The 18,988-nt window shown below is 46.4% G+C and overlaps 2 protein-coding genes across 3 annotated transcripts in view; both read left to right on the top strand.

Moving 5' to 3' along the window:
• The first annotated feature begins 1,657 nt into the window (after positions 1–1,657).
• LOC105450434 (large proline-rich protein bag6-like) lies at positions 1,658–10,390 on the top strand. 2 transcript variants are annotated; one of them, XM_011690271.1, is made up of 20 exons: positions 1,658–2,184; positions 2,449–2,569; positions 2,674–2,880; positions 2,960–3,164; positions 3,249–3,340; positions 3,430–3,715; positions 3,874–3,997; positions 4,091–4,291; positions 4,379–4,589; positions 4,667–4,789; positions 4,881–5,094; positions 5,665–5,936; positions 6,015–6,170; positions 6,244–6,322; positions 6,414–6,537; positions 7,046–7,352; positions 7,428–7,561; positions 7,655–7,864; positions 7,937–8,068; positions 8,517–10,390. In XM_011690271.1, exons 1-20 carry the CDS (start codon positions 2,122–2,124, stop codon positions 8,943–8,945), a joined length of 3,690 nt encoding a protein of 1,229 aa, XP_011688573.1. In that variant the 5' UTR covers positions 1,658–2,121; the 3' UTR covers positions 8,946–10,390. The 2 variants fall into 2 exon arrangements, with proteins under 2 accessions (XP_011688573.1, XP_011688572.1); XM_011690270.1 differs by having other exon boundaries at positions 3,231–3,340.
• Positions 10,391–17,002: 6,612 nt separating this feature from the next.
• The window catches only part of LOC105450433 (protein groucho-1-like), a 23,911-nt gene continuing 21,925 nt past the window's right edge, over positions 17,003–18,988 (top strand). Inside the window, exon 1 of the mRNA XM_011690269.1 lies at positions 17,003–17,068. Within this exon, the coding sequence (XP_011688571.1) occupies positions 17,003–17,068 (66 nt within the window). The remainder of the gene's footprint in view (positions 17,069–18,988) is intronic.

Here is an 18,988-nt window from a genome sequence, read left to right as displayed (position 1 = left end):
AGAACGAAACGTCAAAAAATAAAAGAAAAGAAAGAGAGAAACGTCTGCGTTTGCGTTTGCGTTTTGCATTTGCGACTTATGTAGATGGGGCTTTAAACGCGGGTTTTTGCATAAACTTACATATTATTTGAACAGCAAAAAATATTCTTTATTTATATAGAAATGTATTTTAATGCCTTCAAGTGGCAATTGAATGTGGCATGATTTCGAGCTGACGGAAGTAATTACGAAAAAACGAATTAAGATATCGACTTGATTCTTTTTTCCTTTTGATCTTAATACTTTAACGCATGGCGTGAATTAAAATGATGTCTATTGCCTGAAATTTGTAAAAACGGTAGCATTTAAAAAAAAATTTTTTTGCCCTAAAAATTTTTTAAATTTTTATTAATAACTTATTTTTATTAATAATTTTTATTAATAATTTATTAAATTGAATGTTTGTTGTAAAATCATGATTTTAGGTCACGCCATGCGTTAAAGTATTAGGATCAGAATGAGGATTTGAAAAAAGAAAAAAGAATCAAGTCGATATCTTAATTACTTTTTCGTAATTACTTCCGTCAGCTCGAAAAACACGCTACATTCAATCGCCACTTGGAGGTACTAAAATAGAAATATTTTTTATATAAATAAAAAATATTTTTTTTGCTGTTCAAATAATATATAAGTTTATGCAAAAACCGCGTTTTACTGTATATAATAGATTTCCTCAAAAAAATTCATGAAACAAGGACTAATTTTACGGCCGACAAAGGTGAAATCTCTCTTAATAAATGCAATGTTTATTTTGTCCTTTGTTAATTATATACTTTTTAATTTTTTTATTAAACTTATTCAAATTAAATCCGTTTTTATTATTAATTATTTTAAATTTATTTTAGATTTAAATCACATATATTTCTTCCAAACGAATCAGTTTTAAAATAAATTAGAAAATTGCGCAGTATTATTTTAATATACTGTACAAGAAAATTTCGTAATACGCAGACGCCTGACAGATACAAATTGTGGAAACATGTAGGAATAAAATTCTAAAATTTTCAGATTTATTTTCTCTAAAAAAATTATGGTAACCTATACGGTCTCTCTTTCCCTCGCATCGAACTATAATACGGGCACCATCCTCAACTATGAAATGCAATCGCTGCGCTCGTAAATAGCTGATTATTGCGCTTAACATATTGCGTTTCTTCTAAAAGAATAAAGTCATAACTTATCGGAGGATAGATATTTTTCTCTCTTGTTTCTCTCACCATTCATTTCATATAATTCTTAGATTGCTAACATATGCCTATCGATTATCTCTAATAACTTTCCACGTAAAGCCATTGAGACAGCCTCTTCTCGTACGTCAAATGTATACCTATAAATCCTCCAACAAAGAACGATAAATGAAAGAAGCAAATTAAATTTCAAACCGTTTGACGCCACTCGCTCATCCCCGTAAGCGCGGATTCGAAGATAATGTAAATACGGTGATTCTCCGCTCGTCGGCGAATTCGATTCAAGTTTAGACATCGCTACGTCACCTGTCGGCGAATCCTCGACGCAACCGCGTCGTGCGCGGCGCACGGTAAACGCTCATCCGGCCGGCGGCGGCTTTAGGGACTATGATCGTCGTTATGTTTTTGTCAGCGTTCGCCGCATCGCGTTGATAAAGCGGCATTCTGGGTAACGTATGTCGCGTCCCCGTCCGCTTCTCCTTGCATCACTCTCGTTCATCATCGCGCGACATTGTGCGACGTTATGTGATTCGTGACAACAGACGAGGGCCGAGCGTGAGAGAACGTGGTGTGTGGGGAGAGCGAGCGAGCGAGCGAGCGCGCAGTGAGCGGAGTACGCGGATCGGCGAGCGTTTAGTCCCGATCGAGATTTCTATTAAAACGTTTCACGTTCCGATTCCCCTTCAATCCCACTTCTCGCCCCGTTGGCTAGGAACGTTAGGCTGCCGAGGAGCGGATCGTGAGTATACGGGGCCGCCGAGATATTTGCGCGAATCCGTGAGTATTCCGCGGATATCCTGCCGTCGTCGCCCGTGCCGTCGCCGCCATCCAGCCTTGGACGCCTCTCCGAGCGTTTCTCCACCCGAGAGCCCGCGTGCCACGCGCCCCACCGAGGATGATCAACCTAACAGTCAAGACCTTGGACTCGCAGAATCACGTCTTCGCCCTGGAAGACGACGTAAGTCGCCCCTCCTCGCTCTTCCGCCTCCCCCCTCCCCCCTCCCCTCCCCCGATATCCTCTGCTCCCCCCGCGTGATCACGTGTCGATCGCCGCGGTTCGCCGCCGATCGGCACGCGTATGTAGATGTGCGTTAGAAACAGCTGGAAAAAACCATTGAATTAAGACACGTATACAACCGACGTGCGCCCACCGTCCCACATGGATCTCTCCTTGTTTGTTTAATTATATAATGCATCTCTGGATATTCTCTCTGCCCTAAAGCAAATCACGGTACGCGGCTTTAAAGAGCACATAGCAGAGTCCGTCGCGGTACCGGCCGATTCGCAGAGGTTGATTTATTGCGGACGGGTGCTTCAAGACGAGAAGAAATTAAATGATTATGGTACACATATATGTTTGCACACACACCTTACTTACGTTTGAAGTACATAAGCTGCACGGCTGCGCGACAGGCACGCATTGACGCGACGTGATTTCCCCTTTCAGATGTCAATGGAAAAGTCATACACCTGGTGCAACGCGCGCCACCCCAGCCGGGCCAGCATGGGAATGACGGCGGGCAGAGTCAGGGGCAGAGGCAGGGCTGGCAGAATTCGCAGAGGCCGCATTATCGGGTCACGCGCACCCAGATGCATGGAAACGCAATGTACCTAGGCGCCATGTCCGTGCCTGCGGAGATCGTTGAAGGCCATGGTAGTACTTTGATTTACCTTTTTTTTTCTGCTTGCATTCCCTCCTTCTTGACACGTCGCGTTACGACCGTTTCCCTCAGGCATACCGCAGTTGAGCAACAGTCTATCCGGTAGTAGACTAAATCATGCCGGTCGAATGCTCGATCGTATCAACGAGTTGATCGATCGGCTGGACGATCCCAGCGCTCCCCCTCTGCATCCGCCTCCGGAGCTCAACCAGTCAACGGCGCAGCAGCAACAGCAGCAGCAGCAGCAGCAATCGCAGGAATCAGAAATTGAACACGAGTGAGTTGGAAAGACATTTAGGTCATAGGTTTTCTCGCGTGACACAATGCTTTTGTAATACTCCAGGAACAACGACGTTTCCAGAGACGATGGTGCTAGGCTTGCCGAGGCAGCTGCAGTCGCCATCACGGCCGCGTTGTCAGCTGCTGGAGCACGCGCAGTTGCATTGGCCAGAGGTTTGTACATTTGCGAGCCCGATTACTCTCAAAATGTTCTTGACACATAATTTTGCGTGTTGCGAAACTTATGATGTCTCTCTTTCAAGACGTAGATACTCGACGATATTTCGAAAGCAGTTACAGCAGTGGAAATGCGAGAGCCTCGAGCGATGCGAACGAGCATCAGGGCGACACGCACTCCCATTCGGAGTCCCAATCGCAGTCTCAGTCGCAGTCTCAATCGCAGTCTCAATCTCAGTCTCAATCGCAGTCCCGATCGCATTCACAATCGCAGTCACAATCCCAACAACAGCAACAGCAAACACAAGCGGGTACAGAGATGGGAGCTACGTCGAGCAATGCTGGTCAAAACAGACGAGCTCAACAGCAGGAGTACGTATCAATTTATATGATTGACGAGTTAACAATAATCAAAATGTCGAGTTAGCGATAATCTAAATACCGCTTGACGAGTTTGCAATAATCTTAAATACGAGTTAAATTAGCAGATGCAGACATGTATGTGTGATTGTTGATTGTTTGTCTTTCAGTCTCCCGCGACCTCCGCAAATGGCAGAATTGTTGCAAAGATTGTGCAGCACTCAGGACCGGCTGCGGCCGTACTTGGACCGTTATTGCATGCTTACACTTCTCGATCCTTCGCTACCGCCCGGGGTAAGTCAATAAGTGATCTCGGCATTGATCGCCCCCGAACACATTTGAGACAAAGTTCCGCTTTACCGAAGGCTGTGACCAATTATTGTTTAGCCCGGACCGAATACCGTGGAGGAGAGTCAGAGAGTAGTGGATGGAGTCAGTGAGATTCTCCACCTTATGTCACATAGCTGTCACGCGCTCAGCGATATTATTATTGATATGAGTCAACCGCCACCTAGAAACTTGCGATGCAGGCCAATAATAGTACAGCACTCGGCCATTCTACAGCCTGGTATACCGATCCAGGTAGAGGTGAGCACGTCGATTAAAAGTACATAAATTCGCTTGACATCTATTTCTCCATTGATATTGTCTGAACGTTCCCTTTTTTTGTCGCAGGCTCATATCAGTTTGAACGGGCGTAGCGCTAACAATAACAACAGCAACGACGAGGCAACAGAGTCTGGTAATCAGGCGCAATCGGACAGCGCGAGATCGACAAGTTCGTCGCGCGTTAATACCGAGGAGAGTAATCAAGAGCGAGAGTCCAGCGACAGTGCGCAGCCGCAGGCAGAACGGTCGCAGCAAGAGCAGGGCCAATCGCCCTTCGGTACGTTTCGTCGTTATTACGATACGATTCCGCAAAAATGCTAAGACAGTGTATTAAAGTATAAGGTACTTTTCTAGATACGGTATTCAATTTGCCGAACAATGTTGAGGTGCTGATGGAAGTTAGTTCCGAGAGCAACATAGATGCCGGATCGAGCAACGAGCAGAGCGCATCGGGCAATGAAAACAATAACAACGCTCGTAAGTCACGTCATGCATTACGCAACGCGCGTGTAGCAAGAGAGAGAGAGACAACAACGCTCACCCGTTTGATCTGTACTCCATTTTGCAGGCAGGACAAACGTATTCCCGTTCGGCACGCCACCGCCGCCGTATTTCATGCGTAACTTTATGCAAGCCGTTGCCGGACACATGGTGCACGGCGGTATCACCACCACGACTATAAGCACGAGGAATCCACCCGCTACTACTGCAAGCGCGCAACAAAGTGTCTCTTCGTCGATGGACAGTGGCAGCACGAATGCTGGTCAAAGCACTCAAGCACGGTAAATATCGTCGATATTGCAAATATTTTTGCAATGATATGAAATCATCTTAAGGCCGCGTCGCACGATGTAAGATTTCTTGCATGATGGGTTTTCACGCTGCTGTGTCTGCTCTGATGCATGCTAGACACCTTCACGCATTGAGCGAAGTATGCTGCCATCCTTGATTTCTAACATTTCTGTATTTGATATGGTGCATTATTTTATGCCTCGATTCCTTGCATGCACCAATTAAAATCGTGTACGAAATATAAATATAAAAAGAAAACAGAAGAGAAAAGAGCTTGGTACCACTAATCACTAATTTTAATTGGTGCATGCAAGGAATCGAGGCATAAAATAATGCGCCATATCAAACACAGAAATGTCAGAAATCAAGGATGGTAGCGTACTTCACTCAATGCGTGAAGATGTTGCAGTGCATACACAGCATCATGCAAGCCCATCATGCAGGAAATCATGCGTCGTGCGACGCGGCCTTTACCTATGATATTTTTCCTTGTTTTGAACTCTAAAGTCACTTCCGAAAGTACTGACATTTAACGTGTTAAATAATTCTGAAATATACAGGAGCAATACCGGTACTCATCCTACCACGTCCACGCAAACTCGAAGCACATCGCGACCGCACGTGTTCCATCATCACGGACATCCGATGGGCCTCGGCATGAGTATCGGGCTGGGCCTCGATTTCGATCCCTACCTTCCGTGCAACTCGCACCACGTGTACCGCTCCCCGAGCACCGCGTCCAACGCCGCGACCGGCGTGTCGACCTCTTCGCAAACAACGCGCACGGCGTCGACAGTTACGGCGGACGCTCAGAATCAGACGAGTCAAACCGGTAAGATAATACGAGGATAAGAATATTTTCCTTCGCAAATACCGGCGTTTCCGCGCTAATTCGCAAAATATTTTCTAGCAACGACTTCGACCACGACCAGTGCCACTTCCACGAACGCGACGTCGGCGACGAGTGCAGAAACGGCCACCAATAATCCCTTCGTGAATTTATTGCAGCAGATATTGAGCCAGTCGGCGGGCGGTCAGTCGCAGCCCATCAGCATCAATACTAACAGTAATTAAAATATTTTATATTAACGTGAATTTAAATATTTATTTCGATATTGACGTCGGTCATGATGTTGCAGCTCCAAATTTGATGCAAAGTATCGGGAATGTGATGCAGATGCTTGGTAACAACATACACGTAGGATTTTTGAGCGATAGGTGCGTTAAATCATTGATTAAAGGATTGAAGAAAGAATGTATTCATTATGAAAACGTAACACTAATCGCGTAATTCTTTTGGTGAATTCAGCTCAATCGGAAATACTCCTACATTGGCCGATCTGTTCGAGGGTGGAGGTCTGTCTATGGATCTCTTCACGTCGCACGAACCCGGCAGAGAGGAGAACTTCCTCGTTGACCTCTTCGTATTGCTGGTAACTTCATCACTGCGTGCTACATTTATTATTAAGCCGACGTCACACGATGCATGATTTTCTGCATGACGGGCTCGCATACTGCTGTGTCTACTCTGATGCTTGCTAGACACCTTCACGCATTGAGCAAAGTATGCTACTTGATGACTATCCTTGATTTCTGTGTTTGATATCGTGCATCAATCAAAATCAGTCATTGGTATCAGTGATTCATATTAAACTCTTCTGTTTTCTTCTTATGTTTTGTATGATTTTGATTGGTCCATGCAAGGAATCGAGGCATAAAATAATGCACCATATCAAACACAGAAATCAAGGAAGGTAGTATACTTCGCTCAAGCTGCGTGAAGATGTCTAGCATGCATCAGAGCAGACACATCAGCATGCATCAGAGCAGACACATCAGCATGCGAGCCCATCATGCAGGAAATCATGCATCGTATGACGCCGGCTTTACGTGATCAATAGGAACTTTCATGATTGACTAAGAGAAACTCATTTCGCATAGGCACAATCTATGTCTCTGGACGGATTGATTAGAGTACGTCTCGGTCAATGGGGGCCCATCGCTCGTCTTCGAAGACCGTTGCAAGAGTTCCTGCAATACACATTCTCGAGCGCCTCGTCACCGGATGCCCTTCAGGAGCAAGCGACCGAGCGTTTAGTTTCTCAACTACGACCTCACATTCAGAATCTTCTGGCGTCCGAGGAGGACACCAACGGCAGGAGTGGGTCTCGCGTCGACATTTGCGCGACCATCGAATCGTTGATTTCCCGCCACGCAAGAGATATAGTTAGAATTTTATTCGACACCGGTTGGTATTTTAATTTATACGTGTGCGTATACATCTTAAAATCGACAAGTCAAATGCACGTGATTGGATTTACAGGAATCGACGACGCGAGGTTCGGACAGGACATACTGAACATCCTAATTAATATGTGTGGCCAAATCTGTACAGTACTTCGGTACTCGCTACGCGGCGGCCAAGCTGGTTTGGAGGCGATCGCCACGCGTTTTATGGTTAGTCTCGATTCTCTTAATTCTGAGATACGAGAATACCGGAAGGAATTTACGCATGTCTCACTAACGGTGATTTGGTTGCTTTGTTTTTAGCGTGACTTGCTGGACGGTGGCAATCCCGCTCTTCTTCAGTGGGTACTGAATGGATTTATCACCCATCTTCGTACTTACTTTTTGTGCGTACCACAACCCCCGGATTCGGAGATCATACCGCTTTTGGTGTACAGGGACGCCTCGTCCCAATCGTCGTCGGTGTCCTCGGCTCCGACCCGCCAGTCCACACAAGCGCAACCGGAGGATGAGGTAATCAGCTCTGTCCTATCACTTTTTATTATTGTAATAATATAGTAATGTAATAATATTCTAAATGTATAGCCGATGGAAACCGAGACTCTAGAACAGCAACAACCACAGCAACAGCAACAACAACCAGCACGCGAAAGTTCGATACCTGAGGATCGAGAAGAAATCCCGGAAACATTCCCTGGCCACGAAGCTTTACCTTCGGTATGTCGACATGACTACAAAGGGGAAGAATTTTTTATTGTATTTAATTTAAAATGATTAGGATTCTCTCTTAAATTATAATAAAAATTTTGCATAGAAATTTCTTAGCGTGGGTTTAAAGATGGTTTAATATAATATCCGTTTTTGTTGTATTTTTATCGTATTTAATCTAAAATGATTAGGATTCTCTCTTTCTTAAATTATAATAAAAATTTTGCATAGAAATTTCTTAGCGTGGGTTTAGAGATGACTCAATATAATATCCGTTTTTGTTGTATTTTTATTATATTTAATCTAAAATGATCAGAATTCTCTCTTAAATTACAATAACAATTTTCCGTAGAAATTTTTTAGCCTGGATTTAGAGATAATAATTCAATGTAATATCCGTTTGTAGAGCAACATATGTACATATATACACTTAATAAAGTTACACATATTTTTCTAGGATTGGGTGCCAATTATCGCTCGCGACGGTGTGAGACAACGCAGGCAGTTGCAGATGCAGGGCGTAACGCCGAACAGCGGCGTGACGACGTTCAGCGACGCCTACCTGGGCGGTCTACCGAGCAAACGTCGCAAGCTGATCGAACAGCAGAAACCGCGGTTACTAGTTAGCCCTACGCCGAATCATCACTCGACGATAGCAGCGTCGATGGAACGGCTGGTCAGGGAGGGAGTCGGTCGTGCCGGTGTCGAGGAGGTCGAGGGCGCCGCCGTGGCTGTCGCGGCGGATCCCGCTGTGCGTCGCGCGTTCGGCCAGGCGATCAGGGACTGCTTAAATCCGTGCCGGTACGGCACGCCGGACTTTCCGGACCCGCTGCGCTTCCCGAACGCGACCAAATATTTCGCGGATCAGGAGCGCCCGCCGAAATAATAGCCAGCGGCAGGCACGTAACATCTGATTTGTGCTAACAGCTTAAAAGAAATACGTTAGGTAGAATTGAGGAATAGAAGAAGACTATTGTCCTGAGAATCGATGCACAAGTAGCCATTCGGTCTCACGTGGACAATTCCGTAATGAAAAGGAAATATATTTTTTTCTTTTTCTCTTAATTGAGAGGGAAAGAACAAATATAGGGTATAATTAAAATAAGATAGTAAATTTATGGAAAGGGGGGAGGGGAGGCGAATCCCACATCAAAATACACATGAAAAAAAGTTTGTATGAACATACGTCCGTACCGTTACTGAAATTCAGCTGAAAATATTAATGGAAAGTAAAAAAGTGATGTTTATTATATTTAGTATTATTTATTTTCAGTTTCTGAACAATTATTGTAATTAAAAATAAAAAAATTAATAATGTTAAATAATGTTAAATATTACTTTTTCATTTTCCATTAATAAACATTGCATCTCCGGCTATTAGCTGTACCTCAATAGTAATGGTGGACTTGCGGGCATATATTCACACAAACTTTTTCTCATTGTGTTTTGTGTGGAAAGCTCGCCCCGAAGTCCGTTATTTTAATTATACCCTATATTTCTGTATATTTCTAACTGGCTGATCGGCACGGTGCAGATGTATCTACATGTTATCCATATGCTCATATCAATATCTGCTTCAAATAGAATCACACTTTGACAGAACTATTCTTCGGATTAAGTTCACAACTTTAAGTGAGACATTTAGGATCTCCCTTAAATCGAATTTTTCATCGAGTGTCAAGTTTTGCGAAAATTGACAGTTTTTTAAAAGAAAATTAAATTACGAGTTTTGCGAAAAACTCCAATTTCCTCTGAAGGGACACGAATATACCCTGTATATATACATATGCATGTAAAAATTGTTAACTGCGCACCCATTTATGATTTTTACACATACGCACTTGCTGTGATTGTCTTCTTCGTTTGCGTAAAATATTTTCCTTCTAGTTTCTCTTTCTCTATTGAATAAGCTGTTCCAAATTGTAGTGACTTTGGGACAATCGTAGGAAAAGTATAGATCGAATTTTGGTACGTCTTTCCTTTCGTGGTTAGGTTAGGTCACAACACGCGTACGATAAATATTACATTTTGTAAGCGGTGGCGTTGTAAGTTTTGGAGAAAGTTTTATCGCGTCTCATGCAGATAACATTAATTGATTTCTTTCAAGATTCGATCACTCGAGGACGTTTTCGGGGTCTTTTTACGACGCATATTCTATGTGCGAGTCACACACGACGAGAACAACAGGTAAATTGATCGCATACGATTTATGATTATGATAACGTGCTATATGTGAAGTATGTTTAATCGTTCTAATAACCAAACAAGAGAGAGAGTTGTGTACGGTGAAAAAAAAGAAAAAAAAACCAATAAAGTTGTGTATTCCTTTTCCTTTGTCTTTCCGCATCGATCTTGCACCTTCGATTCCTAGTGTTGATAGGATCATCGACCGCATCGGGTAATCCCGCTTGAATAATTTAATTCACAGGACCACCGGGGGATCGTTAAAGTTACGAGTTGTGTCGCGGCGATAGCAAGACAAAAGTGTAAGTGCGGCTTAATGCCTGAGAGATTAACGTGGAACGGCCCTTTCGGGTGGGTAAACAGCATGGAGTAAGTGTGGCAAATAATTATCCGCGATATTAGAATATTTATGGAAATTGTAATGTAAATTAGAGATTAATGAGTCGCATTATCTCGTTTAATCGTTAATTTTATATTATTTGCTCCTTATCTTTTTCTCCAATTTCTCGTTAATTTGACGAATAATCGAAGCGCAATTACAGAGAGATGGAACACAGATACCGCCGCCGTCATCGTAACATCTGTAATACGTAAGAGCGCCGGGAATTACACGCGTGACTGGCCATCGTGCCCGCCCGAGAAATCGGATCGCTTTACGTTCGGTTCACCTCCGCGAACCCGATACCGTCGATTAAATTTTCATAATCGCGCGAGGCGTGGGAGGGCCATTATCGAGATCGAAATCGTGACCCGTGACGAATTAGAAAGGGGATATAAGCTCGTATAATTTTTAATACGCCATCGTCGTCATGGTCGTCATCGTCTTCGTCGTCTTCGTCATCGTCGTCGTCGTCGTCGCCGTCGCCGCTTCAAGGGCGACATTATCCGAATTCCGTTCGTATTCGAGAGCGAAATCGGGGACGGCCGTCCGATAAATCCGATTTCGAGTATCTCCGTGACTAACGAGGACAAATTTCACTCGATTCGCGATAATCCTATTTGCCGGCGCGGCAATCTGGAAAAATCGGGATTACGAAAACTTCCGATCGATAAAACGTGGAGTGTGTTTGCAGACGGCGGTGAAAACAATATAATGTAATTTAATTTCCGCGAGAGGCGACTATATATATATATGTATATATATATATAGCGACGCCGAAGCGCGGCGTTATCGCATCGCGCGCGGTCACTCGCTCGAGGATCTCCGGATCGATGAGATCAGATTCCGCGCCGTTCCATCAGCGCCGTGTGCACGTGTGCGTTAAGGTAAAGCGGGAGGGGGGAGGGGGGGGGAGTTCTTTAATCACCTGGCGGGGCATTACATCGCGATCGGGCCGAGATAGCGAGCCGGCGAGGCGAGAGACTCTTATTCGCGACGACACACAAGAGGGCTATCCCTCTCGCCGCCGCGATCGAGCCGAGCGCACACCAGGCTCGCGATTCTACCGCGAATTACGAATTACAACGTAAACGCCGTGTAATATCTCTTTCTTGCGCGGGACAAGAGGGAAGGGGCGGCGGCGGCGGATCGTTACACGCTCGACCGAATGCTGTTCCGGCGAATTCGTCGCCGCGCGGCTGCGGGCTGGCTCGAGCATGTACGAGGACGTCGTCGAGCTATACAATTTCGAGAAACCATTCGGAAGGCTGAGGGCGTCCGTATTAATTGGTCGCGGATGAGGAACACGGCCGACGTTCCTCGATTTCTTCGGAGGGAGGGGCGTTTTTTCGCGCTCGCGCTACAAGGCGACGAAGACGATGACGACGACGACGACGACGACGACGTTCCCCGTCGCGGCTCCCTTTCCGCGCTTCGGAGTAGAAGAGACCAACGGGAATACAGCTCCCTTCTGCCTCTCCTTCTTCTTCCCCCCCCCCCTCCCTCCCGCCCCTCGTCATTCGCCGCCGGGGTATATCCTCGACCGCGTATACCGCGCTTACACCACGTACCCGCGCGTATACCCCACGTCCACACGTACGTACACGCGCGTACACACCGCGCCGCGGCCGAAAGGCTCGCGGGGGAAGAGCGCGTAGAAAGGCATAATAAAGGCAGGTAGAGAGTATACGATGTCCGCGCGGACTCGACAACCGGCTGTCGGGTCGCGGCCGCGGGGGCCGCGCGCGATTGGTCGGCGAGCCACCGTTCTTTCGGCCGGATTGGCCTTTTTCGTGGCGCGACGACGCCTCTTTATTCAATACGGGGCGTCGCCGAGCATTTTTATGCGCCCAGGTTGGCCACGTCGCGCCGCGCGCGATTCTTATAGGCCGCGTCTCGAGTCGTCGTCCACACAGTCCGCGCGGAGCGGAGCCGAGCCGCGCCGGTGCCGCTGGTGCTTGGCTGCTGTTGCCGGTGCTGCCGCCGCCGTCGTCGTCGTCGTCATCGTCGTCGTCGTCGTCGCCGCCGCGCCGCTGCTACGAGGCCGAGGTTAAGACGCCTTGGCAATCAAGTAGAACCTCGGGCAAGCAGGGCCGGTTACTACGGCGCGCGGCGTCGCGTCGCTACACGAAAAGGAAGGAGAGAGAGAGTGAGTGAAAACGTACACGAAGGCGGCCATATTTAGAAAAGGAAATCAGCGAAGAGCATTTCGCGCCGCGTACCACCGAGCTACTCCTCCTGCTCTTTCTCTGTTTCTCTCTCTCTCTCTCTCTCTCTCTCTCTCTTCCTCTTTCTCGCGCGACCCTCCATTCCACAACTACGACGACGACCACCTTATCGTTTCGCTCTCGTACCCCGGCTCCGACTTCGATCTCTCTACACCGGGGGCTCTTTCCGCAGCCCGTCGCTCCAATGGATTTGACAGATGAAAAGTAACAGGCCGTGTCTCTCTCGCGCGTACCGATACTTCTCCTGCACCGAGGCGAATATTAACGGGAAGGCGGGGAGGGGCGAGGAGTGAAGGGGAGAGGAGGGTGCGAAATAAGTCACATACTTTTTTTTCGCGTGTAACGGCGTCCCGGCGTTAATAACGAATCGTCTTTCTCTTTATCTACCCCCTCGCACGTTCTTCCGATCTCTCTCCTCTCTCTCTCTCTCTCTCTCCGTCTTCCGCTTCGCTTCGCGCGAAACGCGAGAAAATGCTCGCGCGAAACCCTTTTTTTTCGCCGCGCATACAGGCGCGCGCGCGCGAATGTCGATAGTGTACTGTACACGTAATCACGTGTGGAGAGAGAAACGGTTCCGCGACGGAGTTTTCCGAGAGCTTTTTTGCAGTTGCGGAGCTGCCTGTCGTTGAGTCGACGAAGCGCGCGCGAGAGAGAGAGAGAGAGAGAGAGAAGGGGAGGAAGCTGGAGAGCTTTTTCCGCGTCGCACCTACACGGCATATAACGCGATTTCTTCGCACACTCTCTCTTCTCTTCCCCTCTCTCTCACACACTCAATCTCTTTCTGCTTTCCTTCTGTCTGCCATTCTGCTTACATTTTTTTTTACACGGAAACTTCCATCATTTCATAATATCTCACATCCGGATCCTCATCATTTTTTCTGTCGAACGCTTTGGCGTTCGATTCGAATCGGCTGTACATTTTTGCCGAAAGGAAAAAGATCGACTCGGAATTGCCTGAAAAATTCGCTGCAGTTCGTGCAGGGACGTGCGTTTATAGCGAGAGATTTTCGCGCGTGCATTTATAGAAGCGACAGACTCGAACGAAGGTGCAGGGATTTTGAGCGTGACGAAAGGAGAGAAGGTTCGCGATCGATCGTCGAAAGCTCGTTCGTGCGGTCCCGGAGGAAAGAATGATTCCGGGAACGGGAAGTGTCTTCGCATATATATATATATATATATATATAGAGAACGACCAAATTCGGAATTCGTCGTCGTCGTCATCATTGTCGGAGTCGTCGTCGCTTCGCGTTCGCACGCACGCGCGCACGTCGGCAGTCCTGCATGCTGCAGTATCCTGCGCCGATTTACGGCCGAGCCAATTGGCAGCCGTTGGCAACCGCTCGGAATAATGCCAATTAACACGTTTTTCGAACGAGTCAACCGACCGCTCGAATGCGCGCTCGAATGCGAATATCCGGTTCGCCGACGAGCGGAGCGGAGCGGCGCGACGAACGAAGGTCCTTCGGCTCGGAATATTTTTCCAGAACGAATCGCGCGAATCCAAAAAAAAAAAAAAAACGGAGAATAGGTATACAAGCGCATTGTCATCACCGAATTCGCGCGCCCTTTAAATGTTTTTTTCTTTTATTAACTACCGCACTGTAAAATATACTTGACTTTATCTGGATTCACCATTGGACAAATTTTTCGAAGGGGAAATTAGATTCTTCTTTAATTTATCTATAGCTTATATGTGTCTTAGAAATCTCTCTTCCTTCTATTATCGCGTACAATACGTGGCAAACTCGAGTTTTTTTTTTTTTTTGCAAACGATGAGTTTTTTCAGTCGGCAGCCGATACCGATAATAGCTGTCCGCGCGACGGAAAAGTATCGCGCTGTTCAGTACGCCGATAATTAGTGTTACGAAAGCTCGAAGGCTAAGAGTGACCGATAAAAAAAAAACAAGAAGAAAAGCTCGATAAGCCCGATAAACGAGGCGCTCTCTTGCACTCACGAAAATAATCCCCGCTAAGTAAAAGATCGAAATGTGCGCTTCGAGAACGCCGCGTGTATCGAAAACGGCGCCGTTCGATCGGGTGGCCCGGTTATAGAAAATATTGTGATTTTTTTTTTGTGCAGCGCGCGATAACGCTGCCAACGATAAAGACGCTCGGCGAGTTTTCCTCTTCGAGGAGAAGGCGGGTGAGGAAGGGGGGAGGGGGGGAGGTGAAGGAAGAGGCGAGATCTGAATGCGCGTTCCCGGGAGAGAGTAAACGAGACGCGGTGGCATTATCGCGCCACTTAGCTGATGCACACCGTGTATACGCGCGGTTATCTTCTTAAGTCGTAACATTCTTACTCTCAAGTCCGTCCGTCCGTCCGTCCGAGCGGAATGTCGATAAGGCGCGCGAGATAAAAAGAAGAAAAAAAAAAAAAGGAATGAGACTGCAGACGCGGCGACGTTTTCTGCCCGAGCGCGCGCACCGCATTTTGACAGGGCGACCCGATAAATAGCGTAATCCCCGCGCGTATACACCTATATCTCGAGCGATAATGGTCGCCTCAAATATATACAAATATGTATAGTGATAACGGGAGCAAAGAGCCTCTACGCAGCGTCCATGCAGAAGTGAGGAAGGTAAAGAAGCAAAACAAATTGTCGGATGTATTACTTCTTTATAGAAAGTCACTCTCGGCGAGGCGAAGCATTTCACGCAGATTCGACGCAGTTCGCCAACAAAGACGGTTATTCTTTTGTAACTGTATATATATGTATTTGTCCGCCTTATTGTAGACCGTCTCCATTGGTCTCTTCCGTTACATTGATTCTTCTAATTGCAAAAGGTTCCCTTAATATGTCTATTTACTGAGATGTGACGTATGACTACTTTTTTTTTCAGTTTAAAGTCACAATTTCAGGACGCCTTTTCAATTCGACTTCACAGAAGGACGTCTGTCGCTCTTAAAATTCTTTGCTTTCATTTTTGGATCCTTTTGTCTATTTTCCTGTTTTTTTTTTCCTCCACTGTGTTCCTTGTAGAAACTTCCAAAAATTACCAAAGAATCTAAATCTTCCTCGTTAATCTTTATTAGGAAATATGTTTAAGAGGTTCTCAGCAGGTAGCCTGAAATGCGTGCGTAACATGCCGTACAATCTCATTTTTTACCCTTCGCGGCAAAGAAATTTCTTGCATTTTCTCAAAATGCAGCGCCACATCATACAGCGCTCTCCTTCTTATTATCTTATATACAGATTCTCTTTTAATTATCTTACATCTCCCCGAATTTTATTTATTTTACACGATAGACTCCGAAGCCATTAATTCCGCTACGAGCCCCTCGAACGTCTCGTTCACGGGCGCGTCGATAAATTATCATTTGGATTCTTGTATCTTCATTGATCAAATCCCCAGGCGTGTTTTTCTCCGTCTCACACGCTCGGCCTCAGAGCCAAAGCGATTGATCGCCCGGGCTTGGAAATCACCATGAAAAGGGATCCGCGCGGGATCCCTTCGACCCTGACTTTTCTCGCCACGGGGGTGAAGGAGGGGGGGGGGTCTCGTTCACGGAGATCCCGGGAACACGGCCGAGATCCCGGAGTAGTACTTCTACTCGCTGCTCCGTTCCCGAAAACGGAAATATCTCCCTTCGCACGGAGCACGTGGAGGGCCGCGTATCCGGGCGACACCTAGCGCCCGGAAGGTGGCAGGCCGAACGCTTCTTCGCGGCGACGTCGGCGACGTCGGCCCGCTCTCGTTCAGTTAACACACGCGCTTTGGCGAATGCGCATCGCGTCGCCCGTTTCCCGTGTGATTTTAAGGCCGTCGGCCGCGCATTTGCTCTCTCTCTCTCTCGCGATTCCCCGCCTGTGTACGGAGCGCGTGCAGAAACACCGTCATACTCATGCGCGATACTCGCGGATGCTCCACGTGTATTAAGTGCACCACGCAGTCCGCGCGCGACTCGTGAATTCCGGCGTCACGCCGCGTACAGCCGCGGGACATGATCTCGCGAGTGTGAATTGATCACCCTGTGTGTGTTATCACCCTACCGCTCTCACACCCCCCTTTGCCTCGATCGGCTCCCTGTTTACGCACGCTTCGTAGCTGTGATGTGCGACGGTGAGTGTCTCGCTGTTCACGAGGCGCGGTAGTGACGTGTGACGTAAAAGGAAGAAAAAAAAAAGGAAAAGAAAACTTCGGATAACAGCCATGTATCCCGGCGCCAGCATGAACGCGGCGGCGGCGGCGGCCGTGGCGGCCGCGGCTCGACACCCGGTACGTATATAGACCGGGGAGACACTCTCCTCTTGTCCTTCGCTTTGTTTTACCCACCGCCGGGAGGGTGAGATGTTGGGTGAGACGCGGAGAATCTGGGCTCCGCTTCCCTCGGAAGTGCCGCGAGCGCTTTTAATTGAAGGGCTCGATCGCGAGAACTCGATCAACTTCATTTTCTTTTATTTTTTAGCGAAAATGATTTCTCGAGTAAATTTAACGTACTAAATACTTCCACTTTTGTTTTTTTTTAGCATGAGAAACAGCTCCGGACAAAGTAATCTTTACATATTTTAACGGTTTTCGTAAAACACTTCGCATAGTGTATTTAGCAAAACAGCTTTTTTGTGTGTTGGTATAACTGTAGTAAGTTTAAAAAAAATGGAGTTTTGCCCGATTTTTGCGCCGAACCCTTCAGTTGTTCAATGCGAGTCTGATTTTTCTCCCGTCGCTTTCGAGAACGGAAGCAGGGATCAATCCATGGAGATTATTTATATTCGAATATACGGCAGGTAGTTTCCTCCTCGCATTTACTTCGCGGATTCTTTGGGCGCTTTTGAGTCGATTGAATTCTTCAACGGAAATGCCGTAGGCAATTTTCTAAATCGTATATAAGCAATTCGGGATTCAGAATCAATTCAGAATACAGAGTCTTGCGAAACAAATAAAAAATACCTCGCCAATTCACATTTTTCCTTCACTTTGAAAGAATTTTAATTTATTTTAGTTGAAAAAAAAAAAACGATTGATAGCAATTACGAGAATATATAATATTGAAAACTGCATGGATAGTTGCGAGGCGAAACGATGGCCAACTTACAATTATATAGAGATTACCTAAAATTACTTAGAATTACAACAACTATAGACTCGACTCGAAATTGGCCGAAGGTATTCGTCGAAAGAAGCGCGACTAGTGGAAGGACACTCCACATCGATAAGATACAAGTCTCGCATTTTGCGTAATTTGCGTTATCTATATGTACGGAACGGAAGAATAAAGTCCGTATACGTAAACGCCATTAAAGATTACACGTCGGCACGCACGGAGATATGACGAGACTCGGCTTGGACTCGAGTGAATAGATGAATGGATTTACATATAACACTATAGTGATCGAACATCCCTAAAAATTTTTTTTCCACTTGAAATAGATCTCTATATAAATGACCTTCTTCGTGCCTATTCGTTGTCATGTTAAGGTTACTGTAAATAGGCGAGCATGTTTTCACAGTTGTCCGCAATACCGGTCCCTAATCTACTTGAATGTCCCGTACAGTATTTCTAACTGTAGTCGTAAATTTCTTCGAAATTTTAAGCCCAAATAATGCGATTATACTGCAACACGAAGGTCGCAAGGCTGATTATTATAACCGTGCCGTTTGCTTTTCGCTTCGCCATGATATATTCTCTCTCGCGTTCGTCCTTTCACATTTCTTTTTATACACTTTCATCGTAGTTACCCCGACGTATAACTTTGCTCTCCATCCTCTTGCATGGACTCGCGGCGAGTTCAATTATAGAGACAGATTAATCTATTTGTATCTATCTACAATGATCAATCGCGAAGAATATAACGCTCTCTCTCTCTCTGTCTCTCTCTCTTTTTGTTTCCTCGTTGCATCTGACGTGTCTATGAACTGCGTTATTTCGAGTTAATCGATCGATATCCATCCGCGCCGCGCAGTTATTACACAGATACACATCGCTCGTATAACCTACCTACGAATCGCATTATTTCTCCGCCGCGCTGTCAACGTCACTCCCGCGAGTTAACGAGATAATTAAAAAGTAGCGGCGCGGCGAGCAAACGTTTTCCAGGCCGGCGGCGCGGAGCTTAGACCAATAAATTCTTTCCGGCAATTATTTATTTTTCTACCGATTCCCCTCCTCGCTCTCCCCCCCCCTCCCCCCTCCCTTCG

This window comes from Wasmannia auropunctata, unplaced genomic scaffold (assembly GCF_000956235.1).
Source record: "Wasmannia auropunctata unplaced genomic scaffold, wasmannia.A_1.0 LD336061.1, whole genome shotgun sequence".
NCBI lineage: Eukaryota > Metazoa > Arthropoda > Insecta > Hymenoptera > Formicidae > Wasmannia > Wasmannia auropunctata.
Note: the sequence above shows the minus strand (reverse complement) of the source record. Positions and strands in the feature narration are given on the sequence as shown.

What these genes read in the sequence shown, in the direction of transcription:
- LOC105450434 (XM_011690270.1), top strand. Translation starts at nt 2,122, where the DNA reads ATGATCAACCTAACAGTCAAGACCTTGGACTCGCAGAATCACGTCTTC. An exon ending in TGAAAACAATAACAACGCTC is followed by an intron (nt 4,790 to 4,880) that starts GTAAGTCACGTC and finishes TCCATTTTGCAG; the next exon opens with GCAGGACAAACGTATTCCCG. An exon ending in CATCAGCATCAATACTAACA is followed by an intron (nt 6,171 to 6,243) that starts GTAATTAAAATA and finishes ATGATGTTGCAG; the next exon opens with CTCCAAATTTGATGCAAAGT.